At 48.6% G+C, this 18,841-nt stretch overlaps 6 protein-coding genes across 6 annotated transcripts; 2 read left to right on the top strand and 4 right to left on the bottom strand.

Annotated features, from left to right (window-relative positions):
* Positions 1–2,309: 2,309 nt before the first annotated feature.
* ssdA (mRNA-binding translational repressor SSD1) lies at positions 2,310–6,710 on the top strand (the record flags this gene model as incomplete). Its single annotated transcript, XM_056902638.1, has 5 exons — positions 2,310–2,406; positions 2,491–5,120; positions 5,184–5,543; positions 5,598–6,598; positions 6,671–6,710. The coding sequence occupies 5 exons, from the start codon at positions 2,310–2,312 to the stop codon at positions 6,708–6,710; spliced, it is 4,128 nt and encodes a 1,375-aa protein (XP_056747925.1).
* Positions 6,711–7,864: 1,154 nt separating this feature from the next.
* Positions 7,865–9,360, bottom strand: N7537_011583 (putative ubiquitin conjugating enzyme E2; the record flags this gene model as incomplete). Its single annotated transcript, XM_056902637.1, has 3 exons — positions 7,865–8,887; positions 8,951–9,268; positions 9,358–9,360. The coding sequence occupies 3 exons, from the start codon at positions 9,358–9,360 to the stop codon at positions 7,865–7,867; spliced, it is 1,344 nt and encodes a 447-aa protein (XP_056747924.1).
* A 998-nt stretch (positions 9,361–10,358) lies between these two features.
* Positions 10,359–10,722, top strand: N7537_011582 (uncharacterized protein; the record flags this gene model as incomplete). The annotated part of the gene is made up of 2 exons (XM_056902636.1): positions 10,359–10,637; positions 10,681–10,722. 2 exons carry the CDS (start codon positions 10,359–10,361, stop codon positions 10,720–10,722), a joined length of 321 nt encoding a protein of 106 aa, XP_056747923.1.
* A 1,161-nt stretch (positions 10,723–11,883) lies between these two features.
* N7537_011581 (putative GPI anchored protein) lies at positions 11,884–12,494 on the bottom strand (the record flags this gene model as incomplete). Its single annotated transcript, XM_056902635.1, has 2 exons — positions 11,884–12,360; positions 12,420–12,494. The coding sequence occupies 2 exons, from the start codon at positions 12,492–12,494 to the stop codon at positions 11,884–11,886; spliced, it is 552 nt and encodes a 183-aa protein (XP_056747922.1).
* Positions 12,495–14,480: 1,986 nt separating this feature from the next.
* N7537_011580 (membrane magnesium transporter family protein) lies at positions 14,481–15,054 on the bottom strand (the record flags this gene model as incomplete). The annotated part of the gene is made up of 3 exons (XM_056902634.1): positions 14,481–14,540; positions 14,685–14,925; positions 14,999–15,054. The coding sequence occupies 3 exons, from the start codon at positions 15,052–15,054 to the stop codon at positions 14,481–14,483; spliced, it is 357 nt and encodes a 118-aa protein (XP_056747921.1).
* Positions 15,055–16,628: 1,574 nt separating this feature from the next.
* On the bottom strand, positions 16,629–16,889 carry N7537_011579 (uncharacterized protein; the record flags this gene model as incomplete). The annotated part of the gene is made up of 1 exon (XM_056902633.1): positions 16,629–16,889. One exon carries the CDS (start codon positions 16,887–16,889, stop codon positions 16,629–16,631), a length of 261 nt encoding a protein of 86 aa, XP_056747920.1.
* Positions 16,890–18,841: the final 1,952 nt, after the last annotated feature.

Raw genomic sequence — 18,841 nt, 5'->3', positions numbered from 1 at the left:
TCAAAAGCCTTGAGCATAGAACAATATCGCAAAGCGAAGTGAGGTTGACGACTGATGTAGCTATCGATCTGATGTGGAAGGTAAGAGGAAGGAAGAAGGGTACAGCGTCAGAGTAGTTGCGGGATATGTTAATGAGATAGGTGATGAGCACAAAAAGTAAATCGCGCGTTCCACAAGCGAATAATTGGACGTTGTCGCGTCAAAAGTAGTAGAAGAGAAAGTCCATAGAGATTGGAGCTATGGGAACGTTGGGATTAGCATGTAGCTTTCGAGGGGCACAAACGAAATCAAGTGTTTGCCTGCATTGCGTAACTATCCAATAATAAGCGGCTTGAGGATTCAACATACATGGATGTACCATTGGCCTTCTAATAGTTCCTCAGATGTTCAGAGCCCTTATCTTGAAGCCAAAGAAAATAAATTACCTGTAAAGTTCAATCTTACCAAAGTTTTGATCTGCTTTCACCGCCTTCTCATCACCGCCTTATGATATCGGCCACTACTTTGGGAATATCAGGCTATTAGACACCCTTGCCCTAGTACTTATGAAGATTGAGATACGTACGGAGTACAGAAAGAACAATTTTTGAAATGAGTTATACATCAATACCTCGCATCAATCAACCAATTTCCTAGGATTTACTGCCAGTATACAGCCAAAGAGGGTCGTTCAGACTCCAAGACGAATGAGTAAGCAAGACCCGCGAGCTGGTTCGGTTCCCTGGCGCGCTCCCGCCTGGAAGCGTTGACGTTTACATCATTGTGAGCATCATCCATTTTTGACTTACCCTATATAATTGGGAGAAAAAAATACAAAATGATCAAATTTCTCCGATCATACCGGACTTGAGCTTGCAATTAGGTTTTCCCTAGGTTCCCCAGGGTATATTCCCAGCGGATACTGTTCCTCTAGCTTTAAAAGACCCTAAACTAGCCAACCCACCACTAGCTGTTCTATATTTGAACTTCCGTACGGAGTGCTGGAGGAGGATCCGTATTTCCGTACAGAAGATGCCGGCTCCCATTTACGTGTAGACTCCAATGATCATACTAGATACTTTAAGTGGGGACTCGAAGCAGTTCAACGGATGCAATCAGGATGATGATGAAGTTGGTAGCAATGGCGATCATCCATGGCTCTTAATGGAACGGAGTATGATGGATAACTGTCAGAGTATTTACATGATCCACTCCGGGATTATTGCGCTAAAACCTGTAATAAAACGTTGTTCGGTCATTTCCGAACACACCCTCTTCTTTCCGTACCAATGGCCCTCTCCCCACACCTCTTTGTATCTCCAGCATCACCTTTCTTCTTCTCCTTTCCCCCCTCCTCTCTGTTCTTATCCCATCCCTCTCTTCTTCCCCCCAATATCGCTCCTTCGAGTCGAATTAGTCGATGGTTTCATCGTCAATTCTATCCTTCCCTCTAATTTCAGTATTCGCTGTCATTCTCTTCGGGGATCAACTCTGAAACCTCGTTTTAGAACTTTGGAATCATCCTGAAGACAAGCTCGTTTCAACGACTTTCTTCGCTTAAAGCCCACCCCGGTCCATCATCGAGGTACTTTTTGTCGAATTCCCCTTTTTGTCGGTTGCAGTCGTGCTTTCCAGCACAGCTCCATCCCCTCGGTCCTTCCAACTCCTGTTCGAAGCTTCATCCTGTTGCTACGGTATTGCTCGTTCCAAGTTTTCCTTGAACGTGCAATTGCCTCGACTTCTACTTGCTATCATCCGGTTACCCCTCGTCACCTCTTGGACTTGTAACAAAAAAAAAAGGCGATCATCCCACATTGAACTCTGCAGACGTCATTTTGGAATGCTAGGGTTGGGAGGTTGTCATTAGTTTCATCTTGCAGGTAAGAGGATCGTGATATACTCCACGCATTTGCTTTTGGAAAGTTCACCCGGCTTTGATTGCCCTTGCCTCTTTTTGGTCATTTGTGAGGTCATCGTCAAGTGTGCTTCCTTCCCCCCTGAGATCGAAGCTTCCGTTGAGTCCGCCCTTACCTTTGGACTTCACTTTTCATATAGGCTCTAACACCGCCTTGTTCCCATCTTCTCGCCTTCTCTTGTTCCTACTATCATCCTAAACCCTTACTGATCCGCTCTTTGTCACTCTTCTAGGATAATTCACATATTGAAAACCACAATCCGCACATACAGACTCCTTTTGGTCGGCCTGTGATCCATCTCACTCGGCTCATTTGCCTTTTGGCGCAGTACCAGTCTCTCCTGTCGCCGAATTCGCCCCGCCAAACACACATATTACATTCTACTGTAATTGCCAGCTTCTGTCATCTGGGATCATGGATCAACAGAGTCAATCTGGGCCCCAGGGCCCCGGTGGCCGCAAGTTCCATATTGCTCATCGGAGAAGTCCATCTGAGCTCACCCCGTTGATGAGTATGTGACCACCCTCGTGACCGCCCACTATAACCCCATAGTCCCATCATCCTCTCATCCCAGCTAACTTGAACTTGTTTACAGTGGAACAACTGGCCATCCAACAACAGATCGAGTTGCTCCAGCAGCAGCAGCAGCAAATTGCTGCGACACACCAACAATACGTTAACATGGGGCTGTTGCAGCCCCAGCAATTGGGCCAGGTGCCCTCATTTCAACCCGGTGCCTCTATGGGCGGTGTCTCCCCACAGCAAGCGAATGCATTCCAGTTCCCGCAGGGCGGACAGCAGCAGCAGCTTGGAGTACCAATGAACGCACCGAACCAGCATTCCCACCGTCGCAACCAGTCTGCTCTCCCTGGTCTTCCCATGGGCCCACCCCCTGCCCCATCTTCTGGAGCATCGGGATACGCCGATTATAACCAGCAGGGCCAAAACAACAATAATCACAAGAATGAGAACACCGGCCGCGGTCGTGGAGGTCCTCCCGGCGGTGGTCACCAGCGCCGCCACTCGCTTGCTCTTCCTGAGGCTAAGAAAGCTGCCGAGCTAGCCCAACAGAAGAGAACCGCTTCCGGATTCCAGTTCCCAGCTCCTGCTCCTGGTGCAAGTGCTTCTGATAACCAGTCTTCGTCGGATGACAAGCCTGCATCCAGCACTTCTCCGGCACCCCAGGGACCCCAGGGACCCGCCTTCCAGCGGGCCGGAAACATGCGGGCTGGTGGCCACGGCCGCAGCCAATCGATGGCCATCGGTGGTAACCGAGCTTCCATCTCCGGTCGCGGTGCTGGCGGCTTCCAGTTCCCCCAAGCCAGTGAGCCAACAACAAATCAATCTGATAATCAACGGCGACCCAGCCAGGCTGGCCATGCTCGGTCATCCTCGCGAAACTTTGAGGGCAACTGGCGCCAGCCCAATAACCAAAATCAGAGCCAGGATCAGCAGAGGCCCGTCGGTCAGCAGCAGGGTGGATTCCAGCCCGGCCACCGCTCGCGCGGCTCGATGAACCAGTCAATGGGTTCCATTGGTCAATTCCAGTATGGCGGCCAGCCTCAGCTTGGCCAGCCTCAGCTCATCCAACTTCCTCAGGGCCAAGTCATGATGGCACCTCAGATGTTCGGTAATCAGCAACTGAACCCCCTTCAGCTGGCTCAGCTCCAAGCTCTTCAGCAGCAGAACGCCCAAGGCATGGGTGGTCTTCAGGCGAGCCAGCATGCCCCACCGCAGATTTCTGTTCAACAGCAGCAGCAGCAACAACAACAGCAGCGGAAGACCCTTTTCACTCCTTACCTTCCCCAGGCAAACCTCCCTGCGCTCCTTAGCAATGGACAGTTGGTCGCTGGAGTTTTGCGTGTCAACAAAAAGAACCGTTCCGATGCTTATGTGACCACCGACGATTTGGATGCCGACATCTTCATTTGCGGTAGCAAGGATCGGAACCGCGCCCTTGAGGGTGACTATGTCGCAATCGAGCTTCTCGATGTCGACGAAGTGTGGGGTCAGAAGAAGGAAAAGGAGGAAAAGAAGAAGCGCAAGGATATCACTGATGCCCGCTCCAACAGCAATGCTGGAAATGACAAGCTTGGTCGCTCTGACTCCACTGGCGATAGACAGGAAGTTGGCCCGGATGGAAGCATCCGTCGCCGTGGTAGTCTTCGCCAGCGCCCTACCCAGAAGAAGAACGACGATGTCGAGGTCGAGGGCCAGAGCCTTCTTCTGTGCGAGGAGGATGAGATCAGTGACGAGCAGAAGCCTTTGTACGCCGGCCATGTTGTTGCGGTCATTGAGCGTGTGGCGGGCCAGATGTTCTCAGGAACCCTGGGTCTCTTGCGTCCCAGCAGTCAAGCTACGAAGGAGAAGCAGGAGGCCGAGCGGCAAGCCAGAGATGGTGCCCACGGCCGTTCGCACAATGACCGTCACCAGGACAAGCCAAAGATTGTCTGGTTCAAGCCTACTGACAAGCGTGTTCCACTTATTGCCATCCCCACAGAGCAGGCACCTCGGGACTTCGTTGAGAAGCACCAGGACTACGCCAACCGAATCTTTGTTGCTTCTATCAAGAGGTGGCCTATTACCTCTCTGCATCCCTTCGGAACTCTCGTTGAGCAGCTTGGAGAGATGGGTGACTTGCGGGTTGAGACAGATGCCCTGCTCCGCGACAACAACTTCGGTTCGGATGACTTCTCCGATGCTGTGCTGAAGAGCATCGGCTGGGAGGACTGGTCCGTCTCTAGCGAGGGAGATGCCCTGGCTTCGCGACGTGACTTCCGTGAAGAGACCATCTTTACGATTGACCCCGCCGACAGCAAGTCCCTCGAGGATGCGTTCCATGTGAAGAGCCTTGCCGATGGCAAGGTTGAGATCGGTGTTCACGTGGCCGATATTGCTCACTTCGTCAAGGGTAACTCTCTGGTGGACCGTGAGGCCAAGAAGCGTGGTACTGCAGTCTATTTGGTTGATCGAGTTATGAACATGTTGCCTACCCGTGTTTCTACTGAGCTTTGCTCTCTCGTCCCTGGCGAAGATCGCCTTACAGTCAGTGTGGTATTCAAGGCTAACTCCACCACTGGTATCGTAGACGAGGATGTCTGGATCGGCAAAGGTGTTATCAAGAGCGCTGGCCGTCTTGACTACGATCAGGTCAATGCACTTGTTCAGGGCAAGTCTGATGTCAACACCAGTGGCATCTCTGCCGACAGCATCCGCTTGTTGCACGTAAGTTTACTCTGATTCCACCACTCGTCTTTTTTTCCCCCTTATGCTAACAAAAACATTCAGAACACTGCTGGCAAGTTCCGCGAAGCTCGCTTCGGTAACCGCGTGTCCAACGTTCCTGTTCAGCGTCTGCTTCAGCAGCTTGATGACGAGAATGTGCCAGTCGAATACAATATTTTTGAGTCAACCCCAGCACATGAACTTGTTGAGGAGCTGAGCCACCAGGCCAACTTCTTCGTTGCTCGTAAGCTCGTGGCCGCTATGCCGGACAGAGCTTTCCTGCGTCGTCAGTTCTCGCCCAACTCTCGTCGTCTTACTTTGTTTGTTGAGCGGATGAACCGCCTTGGCTTCGAGATGGACTCGAGCAGCAGTGGCAGCCTCCAGAGCTCTCTCTGCAAGGTGCAAGATGTGGATCTTCGCAAGGTAAGACTTTCCTATGCCCACCGTTATAGATGCAGGTATTAACACATAATGCAGGGTATGGAGACGCTCATTGCCAAGGCCATGCAGCGTGCCAAGTACTATGTCAGCAGTGGTACTCCCGATGAAATGCGCCAGCACTATATGCTCAATGTGCCGGCTTACACCCATTTCACCAACCCCTCTCGACGCTACGCCGATATCCTTGTGCACCGTCAACTCGAGGCTGTGCTCTCTGGGGGTACCGTGGAGTTCAACGACGATATCGAGTCACTGAACAAGACTGCTGATCTTTGCAACAACAAGAAGGACTCGGCTCTCAACGCCCAGGAGCAGAGTGTACACATTGAGGCCTGCCGTAAAATGGACCGCAAAAGTCGCGAGATTGGCGGCGATCTTATCAGCGAGGGCATTGTACTATGCGTTTATGAGTCTGCCTTCGACGTCCTTATTCCGGAATTCGGCTTTGAAAAGCGTGTCCACTGCGACCAGCTGCCGCTGAAGAAGGCTGAGTACCGCAAGGACAGCCGTGTACTCGAGCTGTACTGGGAGAAGGGTGTTCCCTCGTCCGCATACATTCCCGAAGATGAACGTCCCAAGCCCGGTAACTCCCGTGCTGCTCAAGCCGCCGCGGCTGCTCGCGAGGCCGACGCCGCCAGAGAGCGGGCCAGAGAGCGTGATGAGGCCATGCGTAAGCAAACCGAGACCGGCACAATGTCTGCGGACGATGTCGATGCCCTTTTCGACGACGATGAGGATGTGGATGATGTCACTGAAATGGCAGCCGGGGTGTCGCTCAACTCCGCCGACCGCTCGACTCAGAGCATGCCGCCCTCGCCTACCCGCAACGGTCACCACCAGCAGGGACCTCACCGTACTCGCTCGGACCCCAAGATTGCCTCCGGCACTGGTGATGTGCCTGAGAACAAGTTGACCAACAAGGAGAAGTACTTGAACCTATTCAAGCTGCGCGAGGTGGATGGAGACTTCATTCAGGATGTCACAGAGATGACCCGTGTTCCCATCATCCTGAAGACTGACCTGAGCAAGAGTCCTCCGTATGTATTCTTATCCAGCGGTTTTTTTTTCTAACATGAGCATTCCTAGCTAACTTGTGATTTCCATTCCAGATGCCTCACTGTTCGGTCTGTCAACCCCTACGCCCTGTAGAGGTCTGAAACTCGGCTCTGTTTTCTTCATGGGATATATTTCTTGCATGCCAGCCTGCAGATTCTTCGCTCAAGCGGAGCATGCTGTGTCTCGTGCACGCCTACGGACATAATCCAATCCCGACGTGGATCGAACATATCGTTATCGGCATATCTTTCCTTGGTTACGCTTTTTCTCGGTGGCTTCATCCAATTATCCCAATTCTACCCATCATTTTTTCGACGCGTCGTGGGATTCCTATACGTATCCTGTTATATGTGCAAAGCGGTTGTTTGTCTTTTTTTGAGCATTTTAGTTGAAACCTGGGCAAATCTCTTAGTGCCAGAGCTTGCCTGGTTTTCTTTGTTCTCGTTCTCTGGGAATGTTTGGAAACTTGGCGGGAAGGACATTGCAGCTCGATAGTCCCAGAAAATCCTTCCGATTAATCTACGGTATTACAACCTTATACCTACTCTCCACCTGGGCAGGGCTCTTTCTACAGACGTACAATTAATATATCTGGTCACAACGTCATTAAAGTATCACAATATTGCTGAAGTGCAAGCTCAACCTAGAATATAGATAGAGGTCATGAAGTTGCGCCACATTGTTGACTGCACTATCAACCCATCATATAGGTGTTGCTTAGCTCCTGCTAGAGAATGAACCCAATCCCAACGCCCGTAAGAAAGATGGCCGGGGAGCACAGTTCATAGCTGCTATATCTAGAGACGAAGTGATTTGTAGCTACTTCCCTCGAGACTCACAGTAACTAGTGGATATCATGAGACGTGTAATTTCATATGAATTCCTAAACAAACAAACAAATATGTCCAAGCTAAGTCAAATTGTAACTCCAGGGCCACCGTGCCCAACCTGGCTATGTTGCCAATGCAGTAATAGAACCAGCTCCACAAGTTCTTCTCGCTCCTCGCTTCATGCAATTTGTAAGTCCGGTTGAATTCAACAGACCAAGGGTATCAAGAAATATCGCTAACGGGGGTAGTGAAATAGGTGTAGATAGAGGGAGAGCGAAAGCCAAACGGAAAAAAATCAGCTTGACTCAGATCATGTGTTGGTTTTTTCCAACCATCAAAATGAATTGGAGGGCTGAAAATGCAACAGAAAAACAGCCCATCAGATTAAATCAAGTTCCAGATATATGGATGGGTTTCTCATAGCCGGCGAATGCCAATGCGCGGCTTTGCTCTGACGGCAAGGCGTTTGTGTAAGCCGCTCGTGGCTTTCTTCTTGGAGATTCCAGAATTGGAGGAGCCTGAGAGAGATGACGATGATAGTGACGGCGTGGATAGTGGAGCATGTGCTGGAGAAACGGGAGTAGAGCCATTGAGCGTCTTCATGGGTTGGTATTCACGCTTCTCTTTCAAACCGCGCCCGGTTGCAGACCCGCGATTCTCTTTGCCGTCCCCGCTCAGCCGCCGTAGAGGGTCTTGCATGGCCAGCTGGGGCAAGTCTTCGAATATTGGCATCTCATCGCGGAGACGGCCGGAGGCATTGACTCCTCCACAAAGTAGGGAGAGCTTAGGTGTTTTCCGTAGTGGTGATGAAGTACGGGAACGTGTGTTTGCAGTGATGTTTCGTTCATTGGAGGTCATGGCGGGGGCGTCATTGTCATTGTCGGAATCGATGAGCATCATGTCTGCATCGGAGTCTTCCGGGTTGTGAATTGAGAGGACGGAGAGGGGGCGTTTTCCCAACGCAGTCTTACGAGGACTCGGGGGCGCGAAGTAGACAGGGGAGAAGGAAAGAGTTGGGTTGTTTTCTTTGCTTGCGCTAGCGGGGTCGTCACTTTCGCTGTCGACATCGTCTGTCATGGACGGGGGAGGTTGAGCGAAAGGATTTGAGGATTGTGAAGGATATGAGGACTGTGATGTGCTTTCAAATGCAGTGGTATTGCGGGCGGTTTTCTTGCTTGTAGCGGTATGGGTGCGGGCCTGTTTCCGCGGTCGTTGAATGACTGCGTCCTCTTCTTTCTCCTTCAGTGTGGTCCCTGCCTCCTCACCTCGGAGCTTTGCTTCGGTCACTGCGTCCTTGAAGTTGGGTGGGATCGGGGCGTGGATTGAGGTCATGAGCTTGGCTTGGTGTGCGAAGGCGTCATAGTTCTCTTGCATGAGAGCGCCCGCGGAAGAGTTGAGGGCAGAGTCAGGGTTGGGGTAGATAAGCAGGCATGAGATTGTCTGAATAGGAACAAGTGATGTCGTTAGTTAGGAAACTCATTCCCCTAGTGCGGTCCAACGTACCACCAATACATCGCGGAGTGTGAGATTGGGCTGCCAATCCCGCTTAAGCGTATCCACACAGACAGCTCCGGTGAGCTCCTCCATGTTCGGATGCCATATCTTCGTCTTAAAGGTAGCCTTTGGGGGACTCTTAGGATAGTCATCGGGCATCTTAAGATGGAGCTCCCATAATCCTTGTGAAAAAGGTGTGCCCGCTGGGCCCGTGAGAAGTATTGTCAGCTGTGACAGGTCGTCACCATCTGACGGCTGCAAGTAGTACGGCGGAAGGTCACGGTGCAAGGCAGCGTGATCGGCAGCTAGCCGGCGCAAGTTGGACGGCTATATATCCATGTCAGATACAGAGCACGAGCATATATTGGTTGCTGGGGAACCAGTGTGTGTCAATGAGTTGAAAATGAAGGACTTACCATGCTGGAGCTTTGGATGGTTGTAAGGTACTAAAAGAGTAGGGTAACCTAAGTTGGAGAACAATGCAAATTCAGAAAGTGATCCGGACCAGTGAAAGCACAACAATCACAATCACAATGATAAGAGATGGTTACTTCGTCGACGGTTTGTTTTGAGTGGAGGTCGCACTAGCCTTTTCGGTCGCGCGTCAGTCACGTGGTTTTGTCGCGTCATATGCGCGTAACTAATATTGCCTCTTTGGGATTGCCCTATGTTTCACCTCGTCCTTGCTATATCCCTTGCTATCCCATGAGACATCTATCGTAAGTAGCGAGGAATAAAGGGGGAAGATTAATTGAGCAAAATCTCCTTATTTGGAGAAAAAGAAACCCATGAATACTTAAATTATATCATTCATACGTCAGGTTTACAGGAAGAGGAAGAAGGTCCAGCTGTCTACGACCAGGCAGTAATGGGGCTACTCACGGTGTCCAAAGAGCTCCGACTATGCACATTATCCATAAATTATCCCAATCCGTAAGTTGCCACTTTGTAAGGCATCTATCTGTCTACTAAAGTCAAACGTAGCCAATCAACTCAGTAGAGTACATGTACTCCGTATGCATCTAGTTCGATATTATGTAGATGGTAAAGTAAGGATCACCTTTTCCTACATCTGACGTTAAGTCAACGCATCACTGGGAGAAATCGAGCGAGGAATAAAGGGAGAAATAAAGGGGCATGGGGCTGAATAGGTCATGTGGAGGGGGGCTGGGCATTCATGACACACACTTCAGTTCTCCGCAAACACACTACAGTCTGTCTTCTTGAAAGAAGAACACGACCATTGCAAGCCTATTTTCCGGGGCCATTAAGCCCATGTTCAACCCCAGCCATATCACGACAATCACCTTATGCCAACGAGAAATACACGGTTGGGTGGATATGTGCATTGCCTGTTGAACTGGCCTCGGCAAAAGGCATGATGAATGAACAGCATGGAGACCCACAGACCCTTCCAATGGGAGCAGACAACAACACATATGTCCTTGGCTCCATGGGAAAGTTCAATGTGGTTGTGGCTTGCCTACCAATACATCAACTTGGTCCCTCCTCAGCCGCTGCCGCCGCGAAAACAATGCTCTTTACTCTCCCTAAGATCCGCGTTGGCTTAATGGTTCGCATTGGAGCGGGTATTCCAGCCTACGATGAAGATCTGGATATTCGCCTTGGTGATGCCGTTGTAGGCAGTAGCGCAGAGAACTGCAGAGTCGTGGTCTATGACTTTGGCAAAAAGATTGTAGGTGGTTCCTTTCAAAGCCTGCCGCTGCTTAACCGCCAAGATCATTGAGCACTGCCCTCATAAGGCTCAAGGCTCAACTTGAAATGAAGGAAAACAAAATTATGGATTATATTCGGGAGATGGTTGAGATATACTCCTTGATGCGGAAGACTGGCTACACTCACCCCGGCTCGTTGATGGATCGATTATATGAATCAGCCTACTAACACGCTGATGGGAAACCACGTATTAACTGCGAGTCAACACAGGAAATTCCCCGAGAACCACGAATAGATGAGGCCCCAGTGATCCATTCTGGAATGATCGCATCAGGAAGCACTGTGGTCAAAGACACGATTATGCACGATGAAATCAAGGCAAAACATTGGGCAATAACCCTCGAGATGGAAGCAGCAGGTTTAATGAATAACTTCTCGTGTATAGTCGTATAGTCGTTCGAGGGATCTCAGTATGTGTCTTGGTAGAATAAAGAATAATATTTGAATTAGAAAACCAGAACCTATGGCCTTTACCTCCTATTCCAGCCCCAAGGACAATTATATCAAGGTCCTTGCGTGTCATTGCGAGAAGCTGTGGACTAAATACAGGGTACTCCAGATATGTCGTGTAATGCGTGTTCTAGATCAAATCCAAATTCACCCACTCGTTAACGTGACCATGTACGACATACATGCGTAGTACCTGTCGCGGGATATGCACCACAGCCTATACCACTCACCCCCTTGCAAGAATTAATATTTACTTTTTGCTGCAAATATGAGCGAGCATTGTCCGTCATATGCATGAATTATTATCACGATATTTGGAGATTGTGATACGTCTAAAGCACATTTATAATCCATACTCTCGATACATACGTAGGGAATTAAGACTCGTAGTTACCCAGGGATGGATTAAGTTAATCACAAAGAGAGAAGAGAAAAAAAAATTCGGGACCAGGTGCGCCGTGAATATGCGCCTCCGGGTACAACGCAGTGAAACAGACGAGGCCTGCCCAATGATAAAGAATTACAAATTCAATATGAAACCTTGGGGGGAAGGGGGGAGAAAATAACAAATTCCCCCCCAAAAAAATAATAACCGATGTTCGCATGTTCATGTCCCTCATTCCCATTAATCCAGATACTGGATCAACATAACCGACCGACCGCAACCAAACCCTCGCCTAACTGAGACCGAAGCGGATATCACAGTACGATAGAGGAAAGGAAATTGGCGTTAGCCAGTCGGACTCATAATTTGCTTACAGGAAAGCAACAAGAGCAGCACCGGCAACCATGCCGAGACCGACGGGGCCAGCGGTGGCCATAGCAGCACCGCCGGTAGAGACTGATCTGGAAGCAGAAGCAGACGAGCTGGAGCTAGAGCCAGAGCCAGAGCTGGACGAGGACTCGGAGGAGTCGGAGGTGCTGGTGGAGGTACCAGTGGCGTTGGAGGAGGCTGAGGTCTCAGTGCCGGTAGCAGAGGTGCCGGTAGCAGAGGAGCCGGTGTCAGTGCCAGCGCTGCTAGAGGCAGTGGACAAAGTGGTGTGGGTGGCGCCGGGGCCGGCGACGGGCGAGGTCAGGCCAGCAGGAATAGAGGCGGCGGGCTGCTGTGAGGTCACGGCAGCGGCCTGGCTGGTGACAGCAGTGGGTTGAGTAGTGACGGCTTCAGGTTGGCCAGTCACCACGCCGAGAGAGTTTGTCTGGGTCAGGTACTGAGTGGCAGGGTTGTCAACGGTCTGTTGGGTTGGTTAGCTCATGTTCCTTTGGTAGTGTGGTATGGGTTGGTTCTGCTTACCTCGACGGAGGCACTGCTCTGGGCACTGGCCAGGGCAATGGCCGAGAGGGTAGTGAAGACGATAGAGAAACGCATTTTGATGGATTAGAGATTATATGGATTATTGTAAGAAAATATGGAGAACGTGGAGAGAGAAATAAAAGTGATCACAGAAAAAGGCTGGGGGTGGTGGGATTATAAGGCTGTTGGTTGTCCTGGGAAACAACGGAGGTCTCATGTTGTAGACTGTTTACCCACGTATTAGGACCAGTGACTTTTGCCAATACCTGTTCCAGTCAGCGATCAGAGTCTGGATTTAGTACAATTTGTGATCTGCAAGGTCTTGCAGTTCTATTTTGGTCGATTTCTGGGGTTACACCAAATCCATAAGCCCTATGTATTTGAATGTTATTAAGATATTCACCTCTACAATGCGTGGCAAATATATTTAACTGCAATGACAGCAAATCCAGAATCAGTTCCTCTTTCTCTTGTGCAAAATCAAAAAATAATTGGAAAACTTGGAATAATTGGAAAACTTGGAATAATTGGAAAACTTGGAATACTTGACATTGACTGGTGGCAATATGCCGACACGAACTAATTTAACCGCGTCTGCCCACCTGGACGCCCCGTACTCTGTAAGTAATCATAACAAATATAAAAAAAACTATAAACTTGGAACGATATGTCTCAATTTCAGCCTTGGTTGATTCAGTAGCGTGAAAGTTTACCCTGTAATTTACTACCTAGGTGGGACATACCCTTGACCGCGTGGCGGCATACGACTCCCTTTGGATACCATCCAGTTCAATTCTGGATTTTCTCGCATCTGACTCAATATAAACTAACTAGTTACTCCGTATGAGTAATAGTTTCTTGGGCCTCAAATGGCGCGATCCTACGTGTCTTGGGGCTAAGAAAGTCGAACCAGCCTCCAAGTGAGACATCACTTTGGTCGGCCATCAAATCAGGTATGCCGGAGGTTAATTCTATACCTTTTCTTCTACCATGTACTCGGCATGATTGTATTATGTTATTGTTATAATAATATAACTAGTTAGTTAGCCAGCTTAAAACCATCTAATTTACAAATTCTAGCCTACGGAAGTACTCCATCCACGAATTGTCTCGAGTTTGGTGCTTTGGGCATCAGCAACCCCAAGCCGTACTTTGACTCCTCAGATCGTCAGAGGTGGGTCAATTTGAGACAAGTCAACGGCTCGGTTAACTCCATCCAGTAGAGACCGCATCTATATTTATATTTTCTTTTTTTCTGGGCGTCTTGACTAAAATAGCACCTTCTTACTAGAATGTCAAAAGTGGACAAAGACGGTCGACATACTATACCCGTACCGTGCACCTCGGAGGTTTAAGCTTGATCCCGGAGCACTGCAGACGGTCTTTATCGTGACTAGCTGGACAGTACTATTGATGTGCATATTGTGTCATCAGGTTGTACAGTATACAATCTACAGTACTACATGGCTACACCTGCAATTCGCCTTGGTCTCGACTTGCCTTCTACCCATCACCAGATACAGAATTGCGATCATATCAATGCATGATTATCTGTGCTGAGAGCCAAGCATTCTCCGACGACTCTGGAATAAGCTTGCCTTTTGCTAAGCAGACGATATTAGCCCCCTTGCTTATTGGGCTAATCACAACAATTTAGGCGGAGTCATGTTTTCAATGGCCTAAGCTATACATCGCCATCCTGCATCGGTGTGACACGGGAATACAAATTGGATGCGCCAAAAGCGTCTATATCTGACAATGATTCCACTTACCAAGGTCACAAGCAGGCAGGCAGGTGGGCAGGTGGGTAGACGTACGGGTGGTATGTATGTGCAACCTCTCAGTCGCCTCCAGAGTATATCCCATGAACATGTTTGCCACCTCACCACGGGCGCATGCCACCAGTTATTCTCCAAGATCAGTACAACGATCATCGGTTTCCAGGGGTAGATATCACAATCAGCAAAAAAAACTGAGCATCTCAATTGCCGCAATGCATATTATACAGCTCTCCCCCCACTGCAGCACATAATCACAAACTCAATATTCAATATCCAACAATCACTCCTTGATCAACACATCCTGACCGCGGACCCAGTCTGCAAACTCCTTTCGCTTAGCCTATATTTGTTTTCCAAATGTTAGCTACCGAGATTCCTGGCCCAACGCAAAGATTGATGTCCAGCAATAGAAGGACATCTCCAATAAATCCAAATCCAGATGTAGTGCTGGCAAGACATGCATCCAGGTAGATCGAAGACTCACCCGAATATCCCAGAATCCATAACGCTCCTCCAAACTCAGGTACGGGTTGCGCGCTCCGCCGTCCCGTTCAATCTCGCCCGCCCATTCGCGCCAGCTAATTGGTTTCAACTTCTGCGCACCCAAGACCAGTCCGATTGAAACGATTAGTACGGAAACGAGGGTTTCGATGATAATGTCTTGTGGGAGGGCGGTGGATGTGAGATTGCTGTAAAGGACGGTGTGTTCGTGCGCCGAGTAGCCTCTGTAGAACGGGTTGTTAGCTTCGCTTGAGAGAGGGTAGACATAGTTGTTAAGCGGATAGTCGGAAAGCTTACGCGTGAACTATCAAGACAAGGCCGAAGAAAGTGACAGCGCGGGAGAGGAAGCTCATGATGGGTGGTGAGATTGGTTCTAGGTTGCGGGTTGGGGTTCGGTGGTTAGGTCGGGTCGCTGCGGGTTTTTCTCGTCTGTGGATAGTTCTAGATAATCCCCGCTGGAATTATTGAGGTGGAGATGAAGCCTGGGTCCCTGGCTGTGGACGGTGTTGTGATGCCGTTTGATACGTTGGCGGGAGGTTTGTGGAGGCCCCGGCCGTCAGGCTCATCCCGCGGTTTACCTAATCAACTTTTGACTGGCTCGGATTGCATCACATCTATTGCATTTGTTCATCCCACTGTTGAAAATGATTCATGGTTCTATTTCTACTTCTCTAGTTAATAAAAGGGATATCTCCCTAACTAACTACTCAGTGAACCTTATATTCATTCCATGCAATATCAACCCCGAAACTGAACATCAGAATACTACTACTTTGTTACATATCTACAACCCCATCAACGGACATTCTGGTATCAATTGATGAAATAAACCGGTGTATCTGACCGAACATCAGGGCTTTTTTTTGTATACTTCCTTTCGGTGAATTCTACGACGCCAGTGGGCAACACAGTAGATCAGCCCCTGAGCCAGGGTAACACTGTTCGACTCTACTGTCCAACCCCGATCTTCCCCGGCAACCTCTGTGATAGCGAAAGAAAAAAAAAAACTGTGCTTTCTGTGCAAGCTCCATCTTTCGGAGGATGCAGACTCATAGATGGCTTAAAGTGGCCGTCATACAGGTAGAAAATATGGTTCAAGAAAGAGAGGAGAAACACGTTTGATAGACCTTGCAAGGTTTACTAGCCGGTCTGGAACTAAAAAGATCAAGATCGAGGCACTCCGAATTACCCGGTCCACACTCTATACGTGTAGTTATCCGTGGATTGGGCGGTGGGAGTGCAACATAAAGACCATATTCCTTCGGTCACTTACGGTAGTTTCTTTCATTAACAGGAATCAAAATCTGGCACTGATTGTTCTCTCATTTATATCATCATAATTTCCCTTTGGTCTCTTGACATGGCACAATTGCAAAGCGATATATATCCATATTCTTCTCATTTTCTTGACGATCAGGCTACAGAGCCTGCGCCTCAATATAATGACCCTCCGAATACCCCAGTCCCCCGACTTGTACAGTCGGTCACACCCGATGCCAATCAGCTAGAGCAGCTTCTTATCGGACTTATTAGCAGGGTGCATCCTTTCGATCCATCTTGTTCCCTGCTATCGACTCCAAAAAGCACATCTGATGAGTAAGACTGGCGATATTGATCCCAACAAATGTATGATGTATCTAGTTAACGCTTGGTAAAATAGGGCAACAAAGGGCCGAGGTTTAGGTCAAGATCAAAAATTCCAATACTAAAAACAACATACACGATCTGAACGTCGTCTAGGGGTGATTGTTACTGCGCCAATAGCGTTTACTCGTTCAATAGTTTCATGCACACCGTTCTTCTGCCACCTCATCGATTCATTGTTGTAGTTGCATAATCTTGAGAGAGATGTCAACTTATTCAACTAATCACGGTACAGGCCCTAGCAACATAACAAAACAAGAGGGCAAAAGGACTGAGATGTAAGTCAGAAAACCCGCTTAACATGGGTCATCTTTTGAAATTCATGCTCTGTGATCTGATTCGGGTCTTTGGTGTCCTTGATATCATAGTCCCCTTCAGGATCGATGCCATTAAGTTGTGTGCGATCAATCACCCGGTCTATATCTTCAATCGAGATATTTTTGGTCTCAGAATAAACCAATGCGACAAACATTGCTTGCAGTGCCTCCCACGCACCGTTGATCATGTATATCTTCCAACCAATAGCTTCCAGTGCGATTGGCATTACCGGTATTGAGAGAAGTCTATGGCCTTCATCAGTTTGCTGAATAAGATGCTAGTAATGGAAGAGAAAGCTGACCCGCAAATATTAACAACCAAGGTCCAAACAGCCATACCATTTACACGAATGGAGTAGTTGAGTACCTCAGGTGGATAAAGCTGGGTTATGGGGGTGATGCCAAAGCTATAAGACCCTTGGAAAATGAAAATCATGGCAATTATGGCATATACTCCGGGCATATGGGTTCCGCTTCCAAAGACTGAAAATTGTGTATTAGTATGCGAATCAGATATCAAACTTTGAACCGAACGATTATGGATGACAAACACTTGGTTAAAATTGTAACTAAGAGCGAGCCAATGGCCATCATAATGCATGCCGACAAAGCACAACGTTTTTCACCTAATTTCATCTGTGAGAATAGTGCCAGACATTGCGCAGACTAATGCCCATGAATTGAAGACGATTGTCTAAATGTTTGTTAGGTTTATCTCATGAAAACTCTAGCCACTGAAGCTACCAAGACTAGTACTTACGACTTGAAGCTGTACATGATTGTTGTATAGTCCAGCCGCTTGATTTGGGCTGCAATGGTCGTATAGAGCCAAATTTCACAATGCTGATAAGTTGGCCCATGTCAAAGATTTGGAATGATACGTTATTGGTGTAGTCGGGAAGTTCTGGTTCTTTTATATCCTTGATACATGAAAGGTCGTGGAGGATTACTACTGAGCCAGTTCTTATCTGAGAGAGTTTGGTTCTATCAAAAAGACATGCAGTCGCCTAGCAAAACCCAACCTAGGGAGCCAGATCTAGAATGAGTCGAGATCGCCAAGTAAATAGTAGAATAACTTGGAATGTTGAGAACTACGGACAACATACATAGTAAGTTCTTACCCGTACCGATAACGGCTACGGATCTTACAAGGTACAGTACCTGACAAAGATCCGGGGGTCAAGGCGTAGTGAATCACACGGGCCGTGCCTACATAGACACCTCTATGGAATAAACAAGGCAGGGGCGGCCCGGGGAATGCTTGATGCACACACAACCTTCATTGGCGCGTCCTCATCTCGACATTCCAACCTTGGAAGTTAACCTACATGCTGGACTTGTCTAACTCTCAGTGATCAACCGGTTCTCTCTTGCTTTTGAAACAGTATTTATTTGTTGAAAATGATACACCTCAAGTCTTCCGCTTTCTACATTGAAAACAGACTCTTCAAAGATGTCATCAAGCGAGAAATATTCTTCGGTGTCAGTCCTTGAAGGCTTGTCCACAGTAGTAAAAACGTTAAGAATCCATCCCCGGGTGTTCGATTGATTCCCTCTCCAAGCCCAGATTTGTTGTGGTAAACGTCACGTTCCCAAATCGACCCGACGCACCAACACGGAAACCCTGGGTACACGTGGATCAATCGCCTCTTTGACGGGGACTGCATTGTGTACAAGGTATCATATGCTTGTCACCATCCGGTCCCAAAGACGGTAGTCTTATCATATAGCCCGGATTCCATGTGCATAACGAAGAATTTTTCAATTCCCGTCCAGACAAAGACTCCTGGCCGCCGCTCAAAGACATCTACTTCTTTCGAACCGAGCAACTGGATTGGTTCAGAGCCCGAGGTATGGGACCACACAAGGTCAGGTCTGCGCGGAGCCTGGGGACCTCAATCTATGGAATAGCCGCACAATCCACTATAGGTCTGATTTCACGCCAAAGAGTAATCAAATTCGAACGGCCATATATGCGGCATACACACCGGCTTCCATGGCAAGCCCCGGACAACTGGCTCTCAAAAACCAGGTCTTCGAGCGTTGGGGAGGAACCACTCATTGGCCCCATGATCACGTAGTGGTGCGCAATACTCAAGTGATGCTTGAGGATGAGACAAGAGATCCAAGAGATAGGGATTACCCGCTAGAGCTTCCATGATTGAATGACAAACTGCTG

The sequence above is a fragment of the Penicillium hordei genome (assembly GCF_028827395.1).
Source record: "Penicillium hordei strain IBT 12815 chromosome Unknown utg000006l_segment0_segment0, whole genome shotgun sequence".
In the NCBI taxonomy this organism is placed as follows: Eukaryota; Fungi; Ascomycota; class Eurotiomycetes; order Eurotiales; family Aspergillaceae; genus Penicillium; species Penicillium hordei.
The sequence above is the reverse complement of the archived record's forward strand: the minus strand, read 5'-3'. Positions and strand labels throughout refer to the sequence as shown.